The following is a 26878-nucleotide window of genomic DNA, read 5'->3' as shown; positions in this document are numbered from 1 at the left end:
CATATTTGAAAGTTTTTATTTATATTTTGGTCCTATAGGTGAACATTCTTAAATGGACCTCTTCTGTAAGAATACTTTAAAAATAAAAATTTGCCAATTATCAGATCTACACAAATCCTTAACAAAGGTTTTCTGTGTAATCCTCATTAATGCAAACCTTTATAAGTATTACATTCTTACTGTAGATCTTCAATCTGTTCCATAATAATAAGCTATAAAACTTGTATGTGGCACATTCATTTCAAACTACAAATACTTGTACTAAAAAGAAAGCTGGGCATGACAAAAGCTCCGTGGGCTCTGGGCAGGCTCACTGCTGAGGCACAGTGTGTCCTACTTGTTTGTAGTTTTCTGTCAATTACTTTCAAAGAGCACACAGCAAGGGAGACGTCTCCTTTATTAACTTTCCCTATTTAAAATTCTGTTGTTTGTAAAACTGGTCCAATTATCACAAACTATTATTTGCATAATTAACCAGACGCCTCTTTCCAAAGCATTTCACTGGTGATATCAACAAGTGCAGAAGGACGGAATTTCTAAGGATGGCTCTCTCTTCCAAGCCACCCAGGTCCTTACATATTATGGGGTGTGGTGCTACTTCAGCTGTTAATCAGAAGATTAATGATGTGCACAAAAAGATTGAGCAATGTAAGCATGCAAAACTAAGTTATTTTCTAGGTGCTGTGATAGTTCATTCGATTAGTACAAAAGAGAGATTAAGCATGGTTTATATGCGTTCCAACTTCTCGCTCAGAAACTCCTCCACACTGTCTGTGTTCCACTTGAGGATGCTTAGTTCTTCAGCAATGTTCCCGTTGTCGTCCAAAAGCTTTAGTACAGGGTCTGAGCCTCGAACATACTACAAAGACCAGAGATATCAACATCACTGTCTGCTTAGAAGGAGACCTTTCCCTCTTAACCAAGATCAAAACACTCAATTAATTGTGCTAATAATTTAAGTTTTTACATACATTTCAGTCAACACAAAGTCTTTTTCAGCAAAGACTCAAATGTGACTTCATGAATGATAATAAGAAATGGTATGTTGCTTCAAAGAGAAAAGTGTGTGTTGGCACAGGGATGATTTAAGCTGATTTAAGGTCCACTGTGGGATATGGCTCTCTCAGACCCAGGAAACTTTTCTTCTTAAGTTTTTTTTTTTTTTAATTTTTTTTTTTAAATTTTATTTTTGTTTTTTATTCATTTGTTTCTCATTATGGATGGCTGTGAGCCACCATGTGGTTGCTGGGATTTGAACTCATGACCTCTGGAAGAACAGTCAGTGCTCTTAACTGCTGAGCCACCTCACCAGCCCTCAGACCCAGTAAACTTAACGGCAGTGATAGACAAATACAGAACAATGTATGACAATAAACTGAACACCCTTACTGAGATCAAATTTGTTCCCAAATTATGTAAAACTACAACTAAAATGTCATAGTTTTGAGTTAGGAGTTCAGAAAGCTCCTTCCAGCTACTATGCTTCTGTTCCTAAAGAGTTACTTAATTATTTTTTACTCCCGAGACAGGGTTTCTCTGTGTAGCCCTGGCTGTCCTGGAACTTACTCTGTAGACCTGGCTGGTCTTGAACTGAGAAATCCGCCTGCCTCTGCTTCCCAAGCGCTGGGATGGGAGGTGTGCGCCACCACTGCTCGGCCTTACTTATTTTGTGTGGTGTATGGGTGAGCACATGCCATGCCTGTGCAGTGTCTCCGGGCGCAGAGGACAACACTGAATTCCTGGGAGCTGCAGTTGCAGGTGGGTGAGAGCGGCTGTGCAAGTTTATGAACTGAGCTGGGGTCCTCACAACAGCAGCATGCACTCCTGAGGTCAGCTCTCTAGCCCCACATGTGCTCCTAACTGAGGTCAGCTCTCTAGCCCCCACATATGTCAGTTTTTAAAGTTGTAACTCTAGGCAGGAGGTAAGTTCTAGTATTGTTATCATCATCTTATTTTTTGTGGTCCTAGAGCCTGGCAGGTGTTAAGCACTTTGCTTATTTCCAATTACCTGTGGGGTTCTGACTAAAGAGTTAATACTAACGATACTGAGAATACCACCTAAACATTTCCAATTAGGGTACTATAAACTATTTCTAAAGTTTTAAATATTTATTTTAAGTTAGTCTTTGTCCAAAACCCCAAATAAGTTAGCTGGGCTATAATTCAGTTACTGAATTCTTAACAAAACTATTAGCGGCTCAAACCAGTAAGGTGCGAGGAGCTAGGATTGCTGAGTGCTTAGCGAGGGCACAGCTGGTCTAACACTATAAACAGGGGAGACAAGAGGAACCACAAGAGACACACAAAAAGCATTTGACAAAACAGAAACAGAACCCATCTAACTGACCCCTCCAGATAAAAAACCAAAAACCAAATGCTGTAACATTAAGCAGGCACGGCTTGAGGCCCAGGACAGAGCTGACTGCTAGTGCATGTGGCTCAGCTACTTCACAACACATCTGCAACTTGTGAGAGGTTCCAAATAAGGCAATCTGTCTGCTGAGGCTCAGGTTTGTACTCACTGTCTTATTGTCTTTAAAAACAGACTTAATTTTAAATGTCATATGACAAAAACTGTGGGTAGAGATTAAGGACCGCCGGGCAGTGGTGGCACACGCCTTTAATCCTAGCACTTGGGAGGCAGAGGCAGGCGGATTTCTGAGTTCGAGGCCAGCCTGGTCTACAGAGTGAGTTCCAGGACAGTCAGGGATATACTGAGAAACCCTGTCTCAAAAAACCAAAAAAAAAAAAAGATTAAGGATCAATTTACTGCCAACAGCAAGAAGTTGTAAGTTTAAAGCCGTCTAGCCATTTCTGTATTCGGCTAAAGCAAGCTTATATGAAAAATGAAAATGCACCACAAGACAGCATTTCTAAAGCAGAACAAAATGGTGTTTTCAATTTCAGACAGTGCACACTCACTATACCATACCGTACAACCCAGCGTGTTACAGCGAGAAACTTAGCGTGGGAGCACAGGGTCCAAGTCTAGGGAAACATTTGACTCGGCTTTTTCATAAGTCACAAAGTACTCTTAAAGTTAGAGGACCCCAGCATGGCCCCTTACCTTGATCTGTAGACCTCTGAACAGTTTGGGTTTATCGCTTCTGACAAAAGCTTAAAAGAGAAAAATATACAAACGGGTCACGTCTAAATCCAAGCTAGCTATGAAGATTAATCCAGATGTTGAAATAAAGCAATCATGCCTACCTGAAAACGAAGGGAATTTAAACAGATGGTAAATAAACGTAGAGGCACCCCCCATCCAAACATTTAAGGCGCTGTTTCAAATTAACCAGTAGCTCAAATTCCAATGGTAGCTTTGTGGGCTTGACAGAATGATACCAGAGCTCATCTGAGAATAGCTCAAGCAGTTCAAAAGAAATATGAGAAATCAGTTTACCAATGTGTGACCTCCATCCTACAATAGTTACGCTGAATCAGAAATTCCAAAACAGAAATAGCTGTAAGATCCTTCATGTGATGAAGGTACCAAACAGAGAAGTAAGGGTGAGGTGATAGGGCCGTGTGCACTGGAGGGCCGTCCGTGTGCACTGGAGGGACATGTACACTGGAGGGCCGTGTGCACTGGAGGGACATGTACACTGGAGGGACGTGTGCACTGGAGGGACGTGTGCACTGGAGGGATGTGCCTGTGTGGGTTGTTTAGTGGCAGCTGTAAAGGCCTATATCATCATATATTTAAATATATTTCAGATGGAATAAAAATTTAAATTTGCAAAGATATTTATTGGATATTTACTATGTGGCACACAGCAAAGGCAAAGATACAGAAACATATATAATCCGCACCTTATATTTCTAATTTAGTGTAGAAAAAAAAAGACAGTAAACAAATAATTTCCAAGTCTCTGGCTAAGTACTAAAAAGGAGGGGCTTGGAACACTATTAAGAACTTAATGAATATGAAATATAAAAATTTTTTTTGCATGGTTCTAAAGGAAATGTTTTAGATAGGTTTATATAAAAATAGGAATTTCAGGGCAACAGAACACTGCCATTAACAAAATTCAAGAGTAAAAACGAAAAAAAAATTAAGAGATCTTACAGATAAAGAAAAAAAGCCAAGTAGATTGAAAATAAGAATGTGATATGGCCAATAAACACTGTATCTTAGACTGTGGAATGCTCAATCTTATTTGAAAGTCTGCAAAAACAATCCTAGCTATTCAAGCCACTTTTCAACTGTGTAAGAAACCACCATGGCAAATGGACGATTTAGAATCTGCCCCATACACCAAGCAGAGCTGTGAGTACATCTAATAACTCCATTCATTCAAATGTCTTTTCATGGGCTGGACTGAGTAAACAGGCTGAAAAGGAATGCCGTGATGAATCCCTAATGACCAATCTAAGGAAGTTCTCCCTTCTGCTGCTCATATCCAGAAGCACAATTCTGAAAGACGAGAGGACTGTGATCGGCCAGTCATGCTTCTCAGGCCGTACATGAAGCTTTCAACAATTATTTGAGAATTTATATATATGCTGTATTCATAGACTACACGACAGCATAAGTTCTTTAAGAACAAGAAAACTATGACTTTCTTAGATCTTCAAGAAATAAAGATAAAGGTGCCCATAAAAAAAAAAAATCACATTAAGTGGACTGATAGGTGTCCTCAGGAAGACAGACATTGTTCGATTTCATTTATTTTGGTTCCTAGATTTTGTAGATAATATATAACCGAGTCTGGACACAACATGGAAAACTGTCTAGGGGAAGCAAGGGAGCAGTAGGAGGGGCAGAGAGTGGGGGTGGGGTGTGCTCAAAGTATGTTCTATACCAGTGTGAAAATGCTACACAGTGCTGTGTGCAATGAAAATCTAAAAAGAGCAAACCCATGTTGCAGGGTTGAGATTCAATCCCTAGCGACAAGACAAATGAATGTTACCATTCGCACTCTCTGTCTCCCACCTTGTCTGATGCTGGGATCAAACCCAGCACACGGCCCCAGGCTAGCACTCTGGGTTGCCACTCTACTACTAAGCTGCACCTCAGCTCAAATGCTGTTAAATTAGTATGTAATATGCACTTCTGAGCTCAGAGAAAGATTTTACTATGTTGAAGTGACAAAGATATGTGTAAAAAAAAAGAAACGAAAGAACTCCAAATTTAAAAATCAACTTGAAGATAAAATAATGTCCCTTCTTTAGCATAAATAATTTTCTTTTTTTAAATTTAACCTTTGATTTTGATTCTTCATGAATTTCACATCATGCACCCCAATCCCAGTCATATCCCTGAGATTTGTACTTAACCCTCTGCCCTTGACACCTCCCCACCAAAAGTAAAAAACAAACAAACAAACAAAATAAATAAATAATTTCAAGTCTCCAAAGGACTTTTCTCACGTCAAATAATTCATTACTAAAGTCTGACATTTAGTAACAGTCAAAGCTGTTGGGACGGGAAATAAACTGATCACATACACTGACTGCGGCTGCCTGCTTGCTCAGGGGTGCAGGACGCGGCTCAGTCCCAGAGTGTGGGCATAGCATGTGCAGGCCTCAGCCCCAGCCTTAGCACAGACCAAAAAATCTGCTAAAAAAGGCAACAGATGTTAGCCTGCAGTCAGTCAGAAATAAAAACGACAGTTTCTGAAGTCCAATGCTCTCAGCTCTGAATGCAGTCATGTACTTAATCCACCAATATAAAAAATATAAATATAAAACACTTAAAATATAAAAAAGTGCTTAGTCAGGAACGAGGGAATTCTTATGATGCTTTGCAAGTTACAATAAAATTCTGACAGTGAGTTTTTATAAAAGGTTGGCATTTGAGTGTGACATTGTTATTTGTTGTATCCTCTGGTTTAATCACTGCACATCACTATCATCTTTTGTGTGCTAGAGTTATTAGACACACAAGAAGCAAGTGAAACAGGAAAAGGCGAACAACAGGAACTCTTAAGAGGATTTTTATTTTTTGGGTTCTGGTAGAAGACATCTAAATATCTTAACTTTTGAGATATAAAGAAAATACTAATGGCCACCACTTCCCAACCTGAGGTCAGCAAGCCTAATGTGGACTATTAAGGCAGTTTCATGACAAATCTTAAAGTCATGAAGGGCAACTGAGAGATTCTACATGAATTTAAACACCAGGCATGCACACTGTAAGCACAGCACTCAGGAGCCTGAGGCAGGCACCAAGGACTTTGAGTTTGTGTCAAAAATCAAAACAGATTAGGTGTACAAAAAGAACAGTCATGTATTTCAACTTAAAAGTCATGTATTTCGACCTGTGAGCTCACTCCACAACCTCACCAGGAACCACCCAGCTGGCTGGGCTGCTGTGAGAACTGCCAAAGCACCACCCAGAACTAAGAAGGAGTTTTTAAAAGGGATTCCATTTCATAAATCTGATTTTCTTTTGGTCCTGTGTGTGTATGTGTGTCTGAGACAGGGTCTCACCAGGTAGTTTTGGCTGTCCTAGAACTCATTATTGTAGACCAGGCTGGCCTTGAACTTACAGTGGCCTGCCTGGTTCTGCTTCTCAAGTGGTGAGATTAAATTTGAGCACCACTAGCACCTGCACATTCATGAAGCTGATTTTCAAGACAAGCATGCAAGGATAATAGAAAACACACAGTGGAGGCCTCGTGGGGATGTGAGGCTCCATCATGGTTTGATGCAAGAACAGACTTTGAGAATTACTTTTTTTTTTTAAACATATTTATCACTAAAATTCCCAGTGATGACAGACACTGCATGACTCTCTAGTATCACTACATTCTGTGGTAATTAATTCTCTTCTTGCTAGCTTGTCACGTTATAAAGGCCTTCTCTACCTTAAGTCAATGTTCTGTAACTTAGAGTAAAAAAATTTGCTAGAATGTGTTAAAGGAATTCTACTACTAAAAGAAAAGCTAAAAGAAAAGCCTTCCTAAAATTTATACCTGACAGGAGTAAAAGAATAATTTCACATTCTCTATTTTAAATCTAACTTTCATATGTTGTATTTGTTCATAACAAATAAAGTATCTATTAATTCCTATTAAGACTCTATACCTCCTGAGAAAAGAACTGGAAAACATTCATATATATTGTTACAAAGTGTGTTCTGAAAATCCATATTCCTGGGAATACTTAGTAAAATTATTCTTGTAAATGATGACTCTAAATGATTGCTACATACCTTGGACTTGAGGGAACCTCCCCAATTTTCATCCACAGACTTCAAGGATGGCTCCTGCATATAGCTGTGAAATGAAAACCAGGAAAGTTACAAACTGGAATAGAGTCATGGCGCTGGAAGGTAAGGCCCAGGGAGGAGGACCCTTGTCAAGCATGTGTGTCTCTGGGCTCCATCTCAGGCAGGACCGTGAAGCAGCAGCACAGTGCAAACCTTGGAGTAGAGTAGTTCTATACAACTCCCCACTAAAACGATGCCAGAGTGCAGTAAGAGGGTACAGCTCCGCCTTTAATCCCAGCACTTGGGAGGCAGAGGCAGGCGGATTTCTGAGTTCGAGGCCAGCTTGGTCTACAGAGTGAGTTCCAGGACAGCCAGGGTTACACAGAGAAACCCTGTCTCGAAAACAAACAAACAAACAAATCAAAAACAAAAAACAAAAAAACAAAAAACAACAAAAAAAATGGGTACAGCTCCAGGTCAGGGAGAGGCCAAGCTAGAGTTTAAAGGCCCCATAATCAACGGTTTCACTTACCCTGGCCAATTGCAATCTGAAAATATAAATGCAAAATTCTAGAAACAAATGTTTAAAATTAGGTGTGCTTTGGCAGCATGCTGAAATATTATGCCATCCTGCACAGGACATGTAGTTGCTTTTCCAGGGCATCCATGTTACACATGCTGCCCACTCCTTAAGTCACTCAGTAGTTGTGCACAGTACAGACAAGCACAAGCCTGTGCTCAGTTAACACAAGTTTCAGAATCATGCTAACACAGTTCAGACACGCGGGGCATTTCTACACTCCGTGAATTCCACTAAGAGTCTCGGGAAGTATCCCTCATAATAAAAGCGAGGCATATAAACGGCAGAGGACCATCAGCTGTATCTGGAATAGACTGAGACGGCAAGTTGACATTGAGCGTGACAATGACATTTACTGATTCTTTGTGAGTTTCATACCATGCATCCCAGTCTCACTCAACTCTGTCCCATGTATCCACCCTCTGCCCTTGCAACCTCCCCCAAAAGAGAACACACACACACACACACACACACAGAGCACAGAAAGCATCTGGCCATGGAAGCAGCAGTGTGTCACAGTGTGTCCCATAGTATATACCTCTGCCTACACAGCTCTTTTTGCAAATTTTGATTGCAATGAGTCATTGGTCTGGTTTGAGATCTCTAGTTTCTGTTACAATGAATTTTAATAAGATGCTTTAGGAAGGTCTTTGAATGTCTTTAAAGTACTTGTAATATGTGATGAATGGTTGAAAATTAAAAATCCAGCATTCAATATTTTTAGACAGATAGTGTTTCTGAGTGCCTGCCACACATATGCAGGTGGCCATGGAGACCAGAAAAAGACATCAGGAGCTGGGGTCCTAGCATGTTGAGAGCTGCTTGAGGTGGTAGGAGCTGGGAATCAAACTGAGATCTTCTAAGGAGCAGTAGGTATTATCTTATATTTTGAGTAACCACAGGCCCTTGAAACACTGAGGGCCTTTGTGTAAGCAGTTTATGAATTCTCAAACCACTGATGGATTGTTAAATGAAGAATTTGGATGATCTCTCTGGTTCTATCAAGCAATAAAACATTCAAGATTAATTGGATCTAAGTTTATAAAATACATTTAAAAAACAAGATTTGCAAGTATGGGTTGTATTACTAACAGGGTGGTAAGCAGACAGTCAGGAAAGGGGCATCAAACAGCGAGGAGACAGGACTCTACTGTGAGCACGACTACTGCCAAGCATGGCTAAGATGGCGGAGCAACTGGGAAATGTGCACAGCTGCTATGCAAACGCAATGGTGGTTTCAGAAACTTAAAAAAAGCATTGTCACCATGACTCAAGACTTTACTTTCAGGTATTTAATCAGAGAGGAGAGGAGAGATGCAAGGGTTAATTGAACACTGATCATAGCATCTTTGATGAAGGTGACTCAAGTGTCCACTGACATCTCAGATGAAAGCATGATGGAAGAAATGTGGTGACACACAGAGGACTATTACTCGGCTTTCAAAAGAAGCTCTGATACATGTGGCGACAGGAATAAACCTTGAGAGAAAAACTGAAGGCAAGCACAAAGAAAAATACCATACTAAATGAATAAAAGAGTGAAGTTTGGGGATACAAGGCTGCATAGCAAGTGGCCGGCTAGCAGTGGAATGTCCCTGTGTAACCGGTGTGTGTCATTCTGTCAGAAGATCAGAATGTTAGGAAGAAAGGGAGGCTCCCCAGAAATGTGTACAAGTTGAGAAAATAAGCTAATTAGCAAATGGGGAGGGGGCATAGATTTTCCAAAGTCAGAAGTCTGGGTGGAAGCCACACATGCAGCAAGCCAAATGTTGGCCTCGAATCAAGACTAGCAGTTTGCTGAAGCGGTTGGCTTCATGCTGAGGCCTAAAGACTGTCTTTCTGTTTAGAATTTCCACTGCAGAAATTCTAAAATGTTATGTTTGACTCATTAGAAAAAAGCATCTGGAAAACGAGAAAGTCAACAAAAAAGAAGGCACGGCACCATGTGCTGTGCTCACTGGATCTAATGCTAAGGCGGTGTGGCGGTTCCTGTGTCACCTCAAGCCTGTTCTTGAGAACCATATTAGGCTTGATTTCATCACTTCAAATCCTTGTGTTACGGAATTTAGTACTTAGTCCAACATAGCTTAAGTAATTAGTTTATTTCAAGGTTTTTTACAGTTGTGTTTATTGCCATAATTATTGTTACTAAAAAGCAATGTTTACACATAATATCCTGTTTTAGATTTTACTTCATTGCTCATTCCAACATTTTTCTATTTTTTTTAAAATTCTGAACAATCAGCTAGTCACCCATGAACAAATAATAAAGGTACTATTCTGCAATGTGATAGAAACTCTTTGTTAGGATTATACAGTCTGCCATAAAACACACTAAAAATATGTAAACCACATCTCTTGACCCAGGATCAAGGTAGAGAAGCTGGGCTGCGATTTTAGCACACCACTTAGCAAAGTTGGCGAACAGACTTCTATACCTTTAAATGAACGATGTGCATCTTAAGTGTCTGCTGAATTGTTCTGTTTAAGGAGCTCATGAAGTCTAAAGCATTCCCTGACACAGAGCAAACTGTTTCTTTCTTTGTCTTCAGCGCCTGTACCGGGATTGAGAGTTAACATTTAAGTCAGGCTCCAGAGGAAGAACTGTTCTAAATGATAAAATCAATACTACACTAAGAAGCTCAATAAAACTAACATAACATGTACCCTCATCATTGCATTTTAACTATGAAAGCTATGGGGAAAAGGACTAGATTCCTTCAATACTTTGATGAGTAGGATTTATAGAAACACGAACAGAACTTCCCTGTAAATCTACAAAAGTATATAATGGCTAATGGTGATTTTTTATTAGATATTTTCTTTATTTACATGTCATATGATACCTCCTTTCCCAGTTTCCCCTCCGAATTAAAAAAACAAAAACAAAAACAAAAACAAAAAACCTGTTCCCTCTCCCCTCCCCCTGCTCCCCAACCCACCCTCTCCTGTTTCCTGGCCCTGGCATTCCCCTACACTGGGGATTAGAACCTTCACAGGGCCAAGGGCCTCTCCTCCCATTGATGACCGACTTGGCCATCCTCTGCTACACATGCTGCTGGAGCCATGAGTCCCACCATGTGGACTCTTTGGTTGGAGTTTTAGTCCCTGGGAGCTCTGAGGGTACAAAAGTTAGTTCATATTGTTGTTTGTCCTAAGGGGCTGCAAACCCCTCAGCTCCTTTCTCTAGCTCCTTCATTGGGGACCCTGTGCTCAGTCCAATGGATGGCTGTGAGCCTCTACTTCTGTATTAGTCGGGTACTGTCAGAGCCTCTCAGGAGACAGCTATATCAGGCTCCTGTCAGCCAGCACTTGTTGGCATTCACAATAGTGTCTGGATTTGATGATAGTGATTATATTAACTTGACAGAACCTAGAATCCATGGAAGCATGCCTCTGGCAAGTCTGTGATGGGTGATTCCTATTTGGTTAAGCCAGGTGGGAGGAGCCAATGTAAATGTGGGTGAGATTATCGCACAGTCGGGTGTTGGCCTGCATGAGAGGAGACGAGCTGAGCACTACCATTGCTTTTACTTGCTTTCTGACTCCCTGCCTCTGTGGCTCCTGTGCTTGCAACTCTTCTGGAAAAGTGCTCTCAAATAGACCAAGTTATCCGGTACAAAAGGCCATTATTATAAAGTATCTATCTGTGCCACTAGTCAGTATTGTGTTAGCAATGGTTCCACTGAATCGGAAGTGTTGCCAAGCGTTACTCATATTTTACAATCCCCTTCAGAAGAATGCTTTATGTAACACTTGGAGTCATCTGCTAAGATACTTATATTGTGTTTCCTTTGAAGAAAGCAGTTTCTGTGGAGGCTCTGGAGGGTAGAAAAGTGAAGCTATTTTAAGAAGCATGAAATTTCTTTAGAGATTACAATGTCATACAGTTACATAGCTTCCTCTTCAGCCTTCTGTGTTTTCCACAGTAGCATCACTGTGCCTCTGACAGGTCAGCCCTTAAACTTGCTACCTAGACAATGCTGTTCAAGTGGACTTCTGCAGCATGGTGAAATTAGCTAGAGTATTTCCTTATACATTTAAAAGTTATTTCAATGTACTTTTTTCCAATTTAATAAAAATTACATCATTTATTTAAAACCTTTTATTTGGACCTTAGCTAAAGTAAGTACAGGTAATATAGTTTTGAAAAACCATCAAAATGAACAGGAGTCACACTGTGGTAAACAGAAAGATGGAGATTAGGTAATAGTAATCTTCATTATATTAATTATTCTTGTTAACTGTGGTTCAACAGGGACCTTAAGAAGGGCATTTGGCCTTTCATGTTTAAGTCATTTACTTTTTTGACAGAAGCTCTGTGTGGCAAGATTTAATATCAGTATTTTCTAGATGATAGCAAACAGTGTTGTGGTTTAGAACTTGGGGCTTGCCAGCCAAACTGGGATGAGTCTAGCTCTGGCACCTAAATGTCCCAGAACTTTTGGGCAGCCTGTGATCTAATTTGTTTTTGTTTGTTTGTTAAACAGAGATCAAAGTGCATTACAGGCTTTTTTGGAGGACTAAACCAACAGTATAGAGAAAACACATCCAGATGTTCCTCAACAGAGAAATGGATACAGGAAATGTGATACATCTACACAATGGAGTACTACTCGGATATTAAAAACAATGAATTTATGAAATTCTTAGGGAAATGGACGGATCTGGAGAATATCCTCCTGAGTGAGGTAACCTTATAACAAAAGAACACACATGGTATGCACTCTCTGATAAGTGGATATTAGCCTAGAAGATTGGAGTCCACAAAGTACAACCCACAAACCACAAGAAACTCAAGAAGGAAGACCAAAGTGTGGATACTTCATTCCTTCTTAAAAGGGGGAACAAAATACCCATGGAATGAGTTGCAGAGACTAACTATGGAGCAGAGACTGAAGGAAGGACAATCCAGAGACTGTTCCACCTGGGAATCCTTCCCATATTCAACCATTAAATCCAGACACTATTGTGGATGCCAGCAAATGTTGGCTGACAGGAGCCTGATATAGCTGTCTCCTGAGAGGCTCTGACAGTACCCGACTAATACAGAAGAAGAGGCTCACAGCCATCCATTGGACTGAGTACAGGAGCTAGAGAAAGGACCCAAGGTGCTAAAGGGTTTGCAGCCCCTTAGGATGAACAACAATATGAACTAACCAGTACCCTCAGAGCTCCCAGGGACTAAGCCACCAACCAAAGAGTCCACATGGAGGGACTCATGGCTCCAGCAGCATATGTAGCAGAGGATGGCCAAGTCGGTCATCAATGGGAGGAGAAGCCCTTGGCCCTGTGAAGGTTCTATGCCCCAGTGTAGGGGAATGCCAGGGCCAGGAAGCAGGAGGGGTGGGTTGGTGAGCAGGGGGGAGGAACAGGTTTTTTTGTTTTGTTTTGTTTTTGTTTTTGTATTTTATTTCATTTTTTTTCCTTTTGTTTGGAGAGGAAACTGCGAAAGGAGATATCATGACATGTAAATAAAGACAATATCTAAAAAAAAGAAAAAGATAAATCCTCTCAGGACAGAGTATATATAATCAAGTCAACCCGAAGAACTTGAACACAATCTGTTTCATATTGTAGGAGACACTGAGGTCTTTGAGCTCACAGATGAACACTAAGGGAACCTGGAATGTTAAACACACAAGGTTGATCCTTCAAAGGTTGTTACCCTCCAGGAAGGCTGCAAGTATGGTGAGCATTTTGCTATTTGTGTGGTGGAGACAACAGCAGATCTTCGCCTATCAGTTACTCTACAGAGCCATCTTTCTGGAAGGTATCACATGTGCTTTACAAAGTTTCAACGTAGTCAAATCCGATCTTTATGTAGCTTGCTTTACTCCTTTATTTAAGGAGACTTATGTGTACTTTATTGTGTATACAGGATTGAGTTAATTATCATTAGGAAAGTTTTTATTGAATTGTGCTGTGCTTAAATATGCCTAAAATAAATGACTCAGGGTCAGACCTATCAGGCACTTAGTCATGTTGAAGTGCTTCCTCACCTCCTGTGGACTGTGACTCTACTGGCAGTGAAGGTTGTAGAGAACCCCTCCCCCAGCACAAGCAAGCAGCAGCAAACATTGTTATCATCATCTATTCCTTCCTGAACCGACTGATAGAAGAGCTGGAAGGAGAACATGAGAACCCGCCGTTGCAGATTTTTATCATTAGCCAATCTAACACTTATGCATCTATTCCCTGTATTCTGCCAACAGTACATTGCTGTGGTAGTCCCCGAGTCCTCCAAATTTTCTGCTGTTTCCTAGCTTGCTGAAACACCAAACATGTACCTTTTAGAATCTGCTGCTAGTGTCTTGGTACTATCAGTAGCAAATGTATCTGGCAAATGTCTGCAGATCGAACCCAACCCATTCTGTCCTGAAGCAGGAATCAGCCCAGAGGGAGAGCGGGGAGCAGGCAACACGATCAGAGTCTTTAAAACACTGGCCGAACAGCTGAGGGCTGGCCGCAGCAACCGGCGCAGCAACCCAGAGCTAGACGAGGGTCTCGACCACTTCCCTAAACTCCCTCTAAGGTCAATCAAGACAGAACATACAGCAGATGAGCTTAAAACAATCTGTGCATTGTTTTGTGAGTAATTTAGCTAAGCACACCCTAGTTTCTAGAAGGCTCTCTGAATTGCTAACTACGGCTTCTGGAGTAACAAAAGATGGAAGACAAGCACAAACTGAACGGAGTAAGGTGCTAAAACCGGGGAACTAAAATTATTTAAAGAAAGAAGAAAGCCGTGTTTTAAAACTTCTGAAAACCTCAGCGCAGGCCACCAAGCGCCGCGCAGGCCACCACGCGCCACACAGGCTCTGCAGTAGCACCCATGCAGGAAGCTGAGTGGCTGCTAAAGCACTGAGCTAAGAATGAAGCTGGCAGGCAGAGACATAGAAAGATGAAAACTGATTTAAAAATGACTGATTTTTATAAATCTTAGAAATAAATAAATTTTATAAATCCTAAGAGTTCACAATAATAGTAATGATAATAGTAACAACAATAAAATACTTGATTTGGTTTATGCTCGGGATAGTCTAAAAATTTTTTTAAAATTATTTTTAATCAAATCATTTAATATACCAGGTTATTTTTAATCTGATGCTCATGATGCTCACTTTCAAAATAATCTTGGCTGGAGAGGTGGTGCCTGCCTGTAACCCTAAGGGCTTAGGAGTCTAAGGTGGTAGGACTCTGAAGGTAAGGACAGCCTGAGCCAGAGACCACCCCCAACAAATCAAAACACCATCAGTGAGACTGACGGTCAGCAAACAGTGCTACACAATTAACATCTATTTTTGACATATCAAAAAAATAAATAAATAAAAATACAGAACTGAGAAATCCGTAGTTGTGGCTAGTACTCAGTAGCAAAGGTTTGCTGTGGACAACTACCACCACAGAAGTACATATGCTCTGTCTCTTTTAAAGCTTTTACATCTTTTCAGACTATGGAAATAAACTCAAGCAGCTATAAGGTAAGGCTCTACTGTATTTTTATCTTCTAAGTCTTTAAAGGCTGGGTACCACTACATAGTCTAGTCTGGCCTCAAACTCAGTCCTCCTGTGTTAGACTCCCAAGTACTGACATTTAAGGCCTGTGCTATTCAATTATTTCTAAAATAATTGAAAAAAAATGCACCATATCCAATTTGTTCTTAGTGAAAATGGCCTCATCGAGTACAAAGACCTGTGTGACTATTCTAAAGGCCGGGGGTTTAGAAATACACGATAAAACTAGACTTCAAAGAGGTCAATTTACTGGCAGAATAAAAGGTGAAATAACTGGTACAATAAATCCATGAATATGCCAAACACATTAGGAAGGGGTGGGATGGGGGATGTGACTGGAAGGGGACAGGACAGGTCGGGGGCGGGGGAAGGGGAGGGCCAGGGCAGGATGACACAGGCCACCAACCAGATGTGGAGATGGTAACAAGGAGGGAACTAAGCTAAAGCCTTTTAAAAGACAGCTCTAGAAAAAGTGGCTTACTGTAAAAATAGGGAACAAAAACTTACCAGTGGGACTTCTTATTTAGTATTGTATCCTGCTTTCTCTAGTTTCTGAAAAATGTCTCATTTATATCACCCCTGGTTGGCCTCAAACTCAAATCAATCCTCCTGCCTCAATCTCCTGAGCACTACAACACAACACAACACAACAGTGTGTACCATGGTATCCAGCTCTACCTCAGTTCTTTCCAAGACAACTCCATCCTTTGCTTTTCTACACACTGTTCCACATGGCCATCGTGGCGGCCAAGAGCGTCTTTCATTGTGTCACAACCCCAGTTAATGTCTTAGAGTAAGTGAGCTGGGGAGATGGCACAGTCGCTCTGCTAGAGGGGCCAAAGGCCATTTTTAGCAGGCACATGGTGGCTAACAACTGACCCTAATTTCAGTTCCAGGGGATCGGATATGCATTTTGGTCTCCTCAGGTTATACATGTCCTACACAGACATACATGAATTTAAGCCTTTACTTAAAGTAGCCCAGTGATAGGAACACAAAAGAACTAGCTGTTTCTAGCAGAAGGAATTGTGGGTACCAACCTTAGGAATGGACAGGCACTGTGATCTCCCCTACCTCAAGGGAAGTTACCAGTGAGAATAAAGCCAGGAGAGCTGACATGGACAGCTGAAGACAGAAACAGCAATTTCTCATGATTTCTAGATGACACTCCATATCCTCCCCACCGCGTTACTGCTCAACTGTGGAGCTTACGACTAAAACAAACAAACAAAAAACCCCAAACCTCACTCCTTTCTTACCAGGCAGGCAAAACTATTGGCCAAGGAGGTTCAAATAAAAACCATCCATGGGAAGAAGTGTACTCAGTGGAAGGGCGTACTTTCAATACCTTTCCTTCCACCGTAAGATTCTCTATGTAAAGCCAAGGTCATCTGTACTGCTTACTAAACACTAACTGTACAAAACACCACTAAAATTCAAGTAATTTCTCTTTTAGTAGTTTACATTTTTTGTTAAGCACTGATGTGAGCTGTTTTATATTTTAGAATTATTTTATATCAATGAAAGGGCAAGGTTTCTCAATTTACCCATAATTACAAAGGGGACTTGTGGGAAAAATACTTGCAATCACCCTTCTTATCCATCTTTCTGAGTTTGGGGTATTAGTGAATAATCTTTTCTGGATGAATAGTGGATGATGAAGGGATGACTCATATGGATTCCTTCAGCAATTTGTCCTATGTGAATATCTCACTATAAAGGCAGAAGGGAGTCATAGCAAACCAGTTAAATCTGGTTTGAAACCTCTTTCAATCAAATCAAGCTTTTAAAACTTGTTGCTTTTTACATACACAAGGCCTACCTTATGAGACTCCAAATGCTGCTTTATTTTTCTTCTAAAACTTACGAATATGTACTTGGTGTTGGAAATAAACTTTATCTAGTCACGGAAAAGCATTACTATTCGAAAGTTTTACAAATAGTAACATGCCAACACTTCAGTGTGGACAAGTGAAGGAGGAAGAAATGGGGCGTAGCAAAGGTCTGTGAGGTGGCTTCTGAACTCCTGCTAGGTCACTTCTGATAGCGTCCATTTTGCTGTTGGTGGTGAGGACTGATCACAGAACCCTGTATTTGGTGAGTGCTCTGTTACTGAGCTGCACCTCAGCCCCTCCACCACTTTTATTGGATAATACAAGAACTCATCTCCAGTACTACAATGGAGGAGAGAAATCTAAGGGTGTGATTGAAAAACAAAGATGGAGTAAGCTCAGGCTAGGCCTAGTGGTGCACACTTGTAATCTCAGCACCAAGCAGGTGGAGGCAAGAGGGATGTGAGGGTAAGTCCATCGTGGGTTCCATGGCATCATGGCAAGTTCTACTGTGTGACCCTGCCTCCCAACAGCCCACCTACCCTCCCGGCCAAGCAACCCCCCGAGCACTTATTTCAACAGTAGGTTTAAAAAGCAGATTTTATTGGCACAACTACTTTGCCTCGACTTACTTCCCAGATAGGAAAGGTAAGGTCATAGGTAATGGGGATTTCCAGTTACGGGTATATAAATTGACAGTTCTGTTAATCCCATTTATGCCCAATATTATGTATCATGCTATCACCTCAGATTTCTTTGCACAACTGGCTTATTATTACAAACAAACCAAAGTGTAATTAGTTGGTCCTTTCCTTTATCTGGCCAGATGCCAGGAGACTAAGGTACAGCAGCGGTTCTGTGGTGTGGTCCTGATATGCCTCCCCTTGCTGCACAGCCCAGTGGAAATGGATCCTGGTATGTAAACCAGGCAAGCAAGTGACTTGGATTTTACTGGAACTTGTAAAGACAGAGACCACTGCTCTAATTGATTAAGTAGTCTGTATTTTACCTATTTCAACTAAGGCATGGAAAAGAAAGATACAGCAAAATCCAGTACCTTTTTGGTTTCAAATTGTGCCTCTTCCTGACAGCACCCTCTGCAAACAGGATCCAGCGGAAGCAGATTAAACTGTCCAAGAAGGTCGCAAGAGCTGCAGAGCAAGTTGCTGGAGAAACCCAACTCTCTGCATGCCTCTGACGAAAACTCTGCCCCGAGAGCAGAGACCTGAAAATGAAAACTAGGGATGAGACAGATCTAGGTTTACATGAATCTTCCTAAAAGAGAAACCAGTGTTACCCAAGGTGCTGTTACATTTCATCTGGAGACAAGTACTTTGAATTCCATAGCTTTATATATTTGCTTTATTGTTGATGCTTTGCTTTTTGAGATAGTCTTATCAAGTCCAGGCTGGCCCTGAACTAGCTACATGCTGGAGATAGCCTCACCCTGACTCTCCTGTCCATTAAAGTGTTGGGCTACCGGCATGTATCACAACACTAGACCCGACAGCTTTTATTTCAGTGAAAATGTGGATCATCAATAAAAGTACAAAGTAGAACTTTAACGATATATGTATTACACATCTCTTGTTAATATCCAATAGCTTATTAAAAGGAATATAAGGAAAGAATTCTTACTTTACTCTTTAAAGTAAGAATCGATTTCTATGGATCGATGGAAAGCATTAGCTCACTGCAAACACACCCCTGCAGTAGGGTAGGAAAATGGATGGGACCACGGAGTCAAAGGAGACCCCAGAAACCAAACTTTGGTGTTAGGTATCAGCTCCACCACTTACCAGATGAGTGACGTGGGAAGTTAGCCTTCTCAAGCTTTAGTATCTACACTGGTACACAGAGGGAACAATAGTCCAGATAAAACAGACGGCTTCAGAAATTCAAGAAGGCCCAAGTTCAAACCCAAGCACCACAAAAATATGACATTCAACTAAATAGTTTGAAGATTAACTTTTATGTGTATGCATCTGTGCCTGTGTGTGAGTACCTTACCATCTTAACTACTTTGTGGTCTGAATGAGAAATGTCTCCTGTAAGGCTTGGGTATTTGAAATTTACCTAGTTGGTGGCAGTGTTTGAGGGGTGGGGCAGTACAGTATTGCTGAAGGAAATATGTTACTGCAGGCAGGCTCCAAGAGGTCACAGCCTAGCCCGACTTTCAAGTTTGTTCTCTCCACTTCTTGCTCTGGCTGCCTGCTACCATGCTGTCCCCCCTGTCATTATGGACACCCTGGAACCATAATTCAAAATATCTCTCCTCTGTTAAACTGCTTGTTTTATGTTATTTTATCACTGTGACAGAAAAGTAAGCAAGCCGACCGCTGAGCCACCTCTCTAGTTCCCTTTTTACTTTTTCAGACAGGCCCTCATTACCTGCCTAGCTGGTCTTGAGCTCGTCTGTAGCCCAGTCAGTCTTTACAGTGCCATCCTACTGAGTGGCTGGGTTACAGGCCTGGTCTATTCATTTAAGAATTGTTCCTTGCTTTTTGGGAGATTGCAATTTTATCCAGACCTTCAAATACCATTTTCCTGAACTCTCTCCTTTCCTGAGTTCTGGCGTCCGAAGCTCCCAGCTCACTTGGTTTTCATGAGATACTGCACAACCAGTCTCCTAAGACGAAGGCTGCCTTTGTTTCTGTATGTCTAGCTCTTCAAACGCACTCGCATCTTAGGAAAATGGCACTACTTCCCTAGGCGATGGCTGGCCAGGCCAAAGCCCTCTAGGCTCTTAACCTGACACAGGTTCTTAGCAGTTTCCCAATTCTGTTCTCTGAAGAGCTCTCAATCTCTAACGATCTTTAAGACATTTTAATTGCTTTAATTATGTGTACTGTATGTGGATGTGTGCACATGTATACTGTATGTGGATGTGTGCACATGTGTACTGTACGTGGATGTGTGCACATGTGCAGGTGGCTGTGGAGGCTTCAGATCTGCACAGCTGGACCCACTGCTAGTTGTTCCCAGTGAGACCTGGCTGCTGAACTGGGGTCCTTAACTGCTGAGCCCTTTCTCTGGCCCCCAGCTTTGAAGCCTTCCCTGCCTCTGTAGCTTACCTTACTTGTGAGTTCTGCTTGTCCTTACTCCCCAGCTTGCCATCTTTCCAGCTATGAGTGCCTGTGCTCCCCAAGTGGAAATCTGGTCCTCACACTGCTCTTCATATTTTTCCCTATGTCTAAAATCCTTTCCATTTTTACTGTTAATTCTGCTTATTTTCAAGAACCTAATCAGTGCCAATCTTCTAGGAAGCGCTGTCTGTAAAAATGATAATTTACCCTTAGACGCTGTAAGTTCCTTAACTGAGAAAACCTATGCCCAGCTGTAAACAGAAGCACTCAAGAATACTGCATGTGAAGAACTCTGATAACAGCCATTAGGCTGTCTCTCTTTCTAGCACCTATGCTAGCTCTTGTTTGTTAAAACCAAACCAGGCTGGTAAAACACAGTCTCCAATAGAGAAAATGTCAGACTGACTGTACAACGGCCAGAAAGAAATTATGCTTTAATAGCAAAATGGTTTCTTTTACTCAACTCAGCCACTGCCACACAGAAGCAGTCACTGACAACACAGAAATGAATGTTCCAATGACAGTGTTGGCTGAAATTGACATACCAGTACTAGTCTGTCAGTTCTTTTAAACTAATCAGCAAGATTAAAACCCATTGACATTATCAGACATTTCTACAAAGTCCTGACCACCTCATTGGTCTTTATCAGTCAATATTTTAATCTGATATCTCATACATATTTTACCCTACACCTTTGTAATAGAGAATGTACTTTTATCTTCAAGACCAATCAACTATGCCAGCTAAGTGGGAGGGACCTTAGAGTTTATTGGTGAGTTTTCTTATAGTTTAGCTGTAAGACACTTGCAACTTCCCATCAGTAAAGTGACCCACCCGTAAGACCTACGATTACAAAGGGTAGCTTGAGATCAGAGACAGTATAGCAGATTGGAGAAAAGTACATCAGTATGTACAGATTACCCCACATCTTATTTCAGTGTGACTGGCAGTCCTCCAACATGGACAGTGTGTGTGTGTGCGTGTGTGTGTGTGTGTGTGTGTGCGTGTGTGTGTGTGTGTGTGTGTGTGCGTGTGCGTGTGTGTGTGCGTGTGTGTTGGGGGTGGGTATCTGCCTGTCTACACCCTCCAACACAGAGCATCAACTTTGGGACATGGTCACCATGCTGCAAAGAAGCCAAAGTTAGAGATCCAGCATAGACAGAACCACGCAGAGAGCAACTGAGGCCCCAGCTGACATCATCATGAACTACCAAACAATTGGGCAGGAAACCTTCAGATTTCAGACAACAGCCTTTCAAATGAGGCCTGAAGGGATCACGGGCCAGATGAGTTTCTGCTGTGCCAGTCTGGAAACTGATAACCCACTAAATCTGAAAGCAAAATAAACTGTTTACACCACTGGATTCAGGGGAATTTGTTTTGCAGCCAGTAATTGAACCATGGAAAAGCAAATTCACTTTGAAAACTACAACTGCTTAAGAACTTGCAGAAACAGGGACTGGGGAGATAGGTCAGAGGGGAAGGGCTTGCTGAATAAGCTTGCTGACCTGAGTGAGGAGGCAATTCTGAGCAGATTTCAAATTAGGAGACAAATAGATGGGGTTAGAGAGAATGAATCCCAACATACTGAATGCCAGAAGCACTGCCATTACTGAAGTTCTTACATTATTCTTCCATTTACTACTAACTCCGCTCAGGAAGGAAACAGACAGGACAGTAAGAAAACTTGTCAAAGACTACACAAGAAAAAAATTGCATTAAGATTTTTAATCCTGGGAATGGGGAGATGGCTTGGTTGGTAAAATGCTGGCCACATAAATGTGAGGACATGAGTATCCAGAGGACTGATGGATCCCTGGAGCTTGCTGGTGATCTAATCTAGCCAAACACTGAGCTCTGGGCTCAGTAAAAGACCCTGTCTCAGAGCACTACAGGAAGATAGCTGATGATTAATTTCTGATCTTTGCAAGCACAGACAGACAGACAGACAGAGACATACACAGTACACACAAATGAACAATAACACAGTCTAATCTTAGCCTGCCTTTAAAATTTCTGCAAAGGTCTGACTATGTAGGTCCTCACGAAGACCCAGGTGGTAGATGTCCAATTCCTCAATACAGTGTAGTGAGGCAAGGTCTAGTCTAGGTATGGGGGCCCTTATGGGTTGATTCACATAGTTCTTGTGTGGAGAAGTAGCTATGTGCAGTTTTCTATTTCTCCACTAAGATTACAGTCAGGAGTACTTACTAGCTGTGGCTGTCCAATCTTGTAGTGTGCACCCTCTAGAATTGGGCACCAAAATAAGGTTCTTCAAAAATCAGCTGGTCTCAGTCAATGTTAAATCAACAGCAAACTGACTAACCTCTGGATCAGTGACGCATCATGGTCAGATCAACAATAAGAAAAATACTAACAACTGTAATTGTACCATCCACTGCTCACAAGATACATGGAGAAGAGAGTCAAACTGAACAAAGGATTGTATACCAGTTCTGAGGAGCTTTGCTAAAGAGCTTCTTTAGGTCACACTATAATGTGCTGCTCTAATCTTTTCCACATGTTCAGAATCTATTTCCAGGTTAAGTCACTTGCTCTTATCCCAGCTGTCATCTCACGGAAACACTGTTAAGTATGCACTGCCACTAACTTGAAATGAGAGGTACGCAGAGGTGCAGACACTCAGACAATTCTCCGCCTCCCTTCAAGGCACCCCGGAGTAGTTTTGCTCCTTCCCGTGCTTCCAGAGCTGCACTGTGTGACTTTCATCCCTGGCAAGTGCCCAGTTTATTTGGTCTTTTCCCCAATTGCAAAATCCAAGAATTCACCTAACGTTTTTTGTACTTCCAACAATCCTACACACCCCTTTTCACTGCCAAGGGTTTTGTTTCTTATAAACACTAGTCATTACAAATAGCAAGCACCACCACAGGGACTCATGGCATTTGAGCATAGCAGGGTGACCTGACTATGGTCTTCACTGGGCATTTCTTTATTTTGGGAACTGACCATGGTCCATCACCACTTCACTGAAGCTGTGGCATCCTTAACAATGATGGGAAGATGCTGGAAGGAACTGGAGGCTGTTTACACTTCACAGGACACAAGGGAACAAATTCAAGACAGAGAGGAAACTAAAGGGAATTCCCTTTGGCTAGACCCTGACTGGCAGGAGGAATGGAGGGTGCAGGCCTACAACCTGGCTAAGACAATAGGATAAATGAAACGTGGGGTTATAAACTAGTATGAGAGAATATGAAAGGGAGAAGTAAGTTCTGCTTTTTGGGCCATTTTTTCAGACAGTCTTGTTATGTAGCCTGGGCTGGTTTGGAACTTGCTACACGTAGCCCACATTAGTCTCAAATGTTGGATCCTCCCATTTTAGCCCCTGGATGCTGTGATTACAAACAGCAGCTCCGATTACACGAGGCACCACTATGCCTGGCTCTGACTTTTTAAGTCTGTGAAGCAGATGAAAGTAAGCACTGTATTCTGGGTAATCACAGGGAAAAACCGAAAAATAAGAATCAGGGTAAATCAGTCTGGTTTAGAGATAGTTATTAAAAGGTAAAATTTGAAAACATTTACCTAAAGTTCTTTTTAAAATTTAAAATTAAACAGCACAGAATCGAGGGGGGGAGGGGATAGATTGATTATACCTATGGTCTTATTTGTATTTTACTTTTCTAAGATAGTATGTACTTATTTGTGATCCTCATTCACAAAGAACAGAATGAAGTTGACCCCTGCCCTAAAAAGGTTTCATTCAAGTACTTAGTATCAAGAATCAAATAATTACCAGGAAAGGTAGACCCTAACATCTGGATTTCAACCTAACACCTGTCTGGACCATCAATTGTCAATGACATTTCCAGTTGGGACCACTTGTAACAGGCTCATAGGAAGTTAACTGGACTTGAGGATCAATAATAATGTACAAGTAGGCTCCATCTGTTCAAGCTATCAGACCTTTGCTTGTAGGTCCCCTAGGTCACTCATGAAACACTCCACTTAAGATGTCCCCTAGGTCACTCATGAAACACTCCACTTAAGATGTCCCCTAGGTCACTCATGAAACACTCCACTTAAGATGTCAAGGTAATGTATTCCCCTCCCCTCCATACATGTCAAGAAATAATCAGGAATGGGCCCTTCTTTAAGGTGAGATTCAGTTAGCATACTGGAAAATGATGTTTCAAGAAACAATAGACAATTGAAAGGTACCTGAGAGATCAGGTACTGACCACCACTGACACAGAATGGCTTTAGTTTCGGGGCAGAGGGATTGTTTTTCTGGAGGAGGTAATTTTTTAGCTGAAAACTGAAGGCTGAGGGGTGGCAAGATGGCTCAGTGAGTAAAGATGCTTGCTGCTAAGCCTGAGGACCCAAGTTTGATCCTTAGAACCCACAGGTTCAGATGGCAATTAGATGACAATCATTTTCATGGGTGTAGGGGAGACAGCTTCTGAGAGGGAAAAGCTACATGAAATTTACTAGAGCAAGTGTCCCCAGCTCTTCCCGGCAGAATAAGCAAACACTAGGAAATAAGCCTGGCAGACAACTTGCTAAGGAATGTTTAAAGACAAACTCTATCTTGAAAGCAAGTGGGAGTTTTTAAGCACACCAGGTTTAAATTTCAGAGATGTTACTCTAGATGGGTAAGTGCAGAATGAGAAGAAATTAGATGTGGAAACCAGGTAACGAATCATAGGCAAGTCCACGTACCGGCCTGAATTACTAAATTCGACTCAATCCAGAGAATTGAATAGAACACACTTTTAGCTTGGGCAATGAGGAAGCTGAGAAGGGCAATTTTTATTTAGATTCTCGATACAGAAAGAGGCAATGCAAAGAAAAAACTGTGGGCTGTTATTTTCAAGGAGAAAGGTCTGATAGTATTGAACTGGTTTATCAGGTATATTTAGGAAGCAAGAATAAGAAAGGCTAGGTAATTGCCAGTATGTGAAGTACATAAAGGAAGGAAGGAGTCAAAAGACAGCTGAGTTTTAAGTTAGATTTGGTGGACAACCACCATGGCATACAGATAGCCATGGACTCTTCCTGTTTCGGTCCTAGCATGTAGGGACATTTCTTTGCAATGCAATGCAGTCACTCTTCCCATATGGCTATGGAGTCTCATTGTTCACCTGTGGCTTGGACTGGGGACTTACTTTGACAAGTCTAATGTGATGGAGTTTGGATCTATTTACACAGTGGGAGGATCTGGCTTTCTATTTTTAGCCCTTGTCTCCCAGGAGGGATATGTGATTTCCATGGCAAGGTCTTAAGAGGCTTTTGCTCTTTTGAAGTATTGCCCTGAGACTGCTGTGAAAAATAAGTCAGTCTAGTCTACTGGGAGATATGAGGTTAGAAGCAGAACTAAGTGGTCCCAGTTAATGACACCGATTAGGAATTACTGTAGCTTAGGGTTTTTAGTTAAATTAACCAACTAGCTCAAATTGTGCACACATGAAGGAACTGCTTCACCAACAGAAAGGATGGCTAAATTGTTTAAAACAATGACTGGCGAGGGGGTGGGGCAGTTATTTATAAAGCCATTGTCTACAGAGAAGGTAGTTTGAAAACATTACTCCTTTGAAACAGTTAGTAGTGGCAACAAATTCAAAGTAAGTGTGCTGACGGGAGCAGCTCACTTACCGCTCCAGTATAGAAAGTTTAAAGGGATGTCCCCTAAGTGTTTTCTGAAGTGCCAGATGTCTCAAAACAACATTGTATTGTATTGCGACATAAAACGCTAAGAATCCACCCGTGGGACAAAGTAAGAAAAGCAGAGACAATGTTTGCGAACTACTAGATCTATGAAAAACAGAGTATTTAGAGAACTACAGTATAATCTTAACTTTGGATTAATCACTTAAATACCCGAAGTACAAGACTTGTAAATATTGGGGGGGGGGACTTCCGTAGAGTTTACCAAAATACAGTAATTTATAAATATCTAAGTAAGTCAAATCTAGGCTTTCTCCTAAAGGAGATTCAGAACCCATGCATTCTCGTAAAGGAAGACAAACGCTTGTCTGGACCAAAACCAAAACCCTTTAAGGTTTGGAAGTCTTGTCATAAGCAGTGCTAGTTTCATTCACACGTGTCTCACTAAAAGAAACGAAACGTCCCTCCTTTCTAAGCGTTACTGACTTCTTGAAAAGTCGATTTTAGCTGCCGGAAGTGAGGAGATCTCTACAGCTCCGGCTGGAATTAAGCCACGTTTCATTCCGGATGGAAGCGGCCGCTAAGGCAGCCCGTTGCACGGGCGGTTCCCATGCGTGGCCCCTGGTTTGCCCTTCCATAGCCGTGCCCTCCGACCGGCCTTGAGGCAGCCACAGCAGCAGTCGGTCCACACTCACCGCTTGAAACGCAGTCGCCAGCAGCAAACGCAGCCCCAGAGCGGGCCGCATCCACCCACCCTGCCAGGCCGCCATCCCTGCGATCTGCCGTCAATCTTCAGGTGTCTGAGGACCCCTGTGGCGGGGACGTCCACTGCACTGCCTGCTGCGAAACCCGCCGCAAATGGCCACTGCTACAAGCCTGTTATCCCACAAAGATTAGTGTTAGTTAGGCGGCCATGGGAGCCTGAAAGTGATCGATTGTGAAAGTCCTCAGGTTCTTTTAGAGATTCAAATCAGGCATTTTCCTAAACTCCCCACGCCGGGGCTTTCTAAGTCCACGACGTTACCTCCGCGATCCACGAAACCCTAGCTCGCCCATTACTAGCCCCGCCTCCTC

General features: G+C 41.8%; 1 protein-coding gene and 1 non-coding gene across 4 annotated transcripts; one reads left to right on the top strand and one right to left on the bottom strand.

The window, feature by feature from the left end:
* Selenof (selenoprotein F) lies at positions 1–26878 on the bottom strand. 3 transcript variants are annotated; one of them, XM_031375722.1, is made up of 5 exons: positions 26500–26867; positions 18144–18311; positions 7160–7223; positions 3068–3117; positions 1–859 (listed from the first exon to the last, which is right to left on the bottom strand). In XM_031375722.1, the coding sequence occupies exons 1-5, from the start codon at positions 26572–26574 to the stop codon at positions 728–730; spliced, it is 489 nt and encodes a 162-aa protein (XP_031231582.1). In that variant the 5' UTR covers positions 26575–26867; the 3' UTR covers positions 1–727. The 3 variants fall into 3 exon arrangements, with proteins under 3 accessions (XP_031231582.1, XP_031231584.1, XP_031231583.1); XM_031375724.1 differs by lacking the exon at positions 3068–3117 and having other exon boundaries at positions 26500–26876; XM_031375723.1 differs by lacking the exon at positions 1–859 and having other exon boundaries at positions 3077–3210; positions 26500–26878.
* Positions 9506–9640, top strand: LOC116094550. Its single transcript, XR_004120189.1, has one exon. It is a non-coding gene; the product is annotated as a small nucleolar RNA SNORA2/SNORA34 family (small nucleolar RNA).

Source organism: Mastomys coucha, unplaced genomic scaffold, assembly GCF_008632895.1.
Source record: "Mastomys coucha isolate ucsf_1 unplaced genomic scaffold, UCSF_Mcou_1 pScaffold16, whole genome shotgun sequence".
NCBI lineage: Eukaryota > Metazoa > Chordata > Mammalia > Rodentia > Muridae > Mastomys > Mastomys coucha.
Note: the sequence above shows the minus strand (reverse complement) of the source record. Positions and strands in the feature narration are given on the sequence as shown.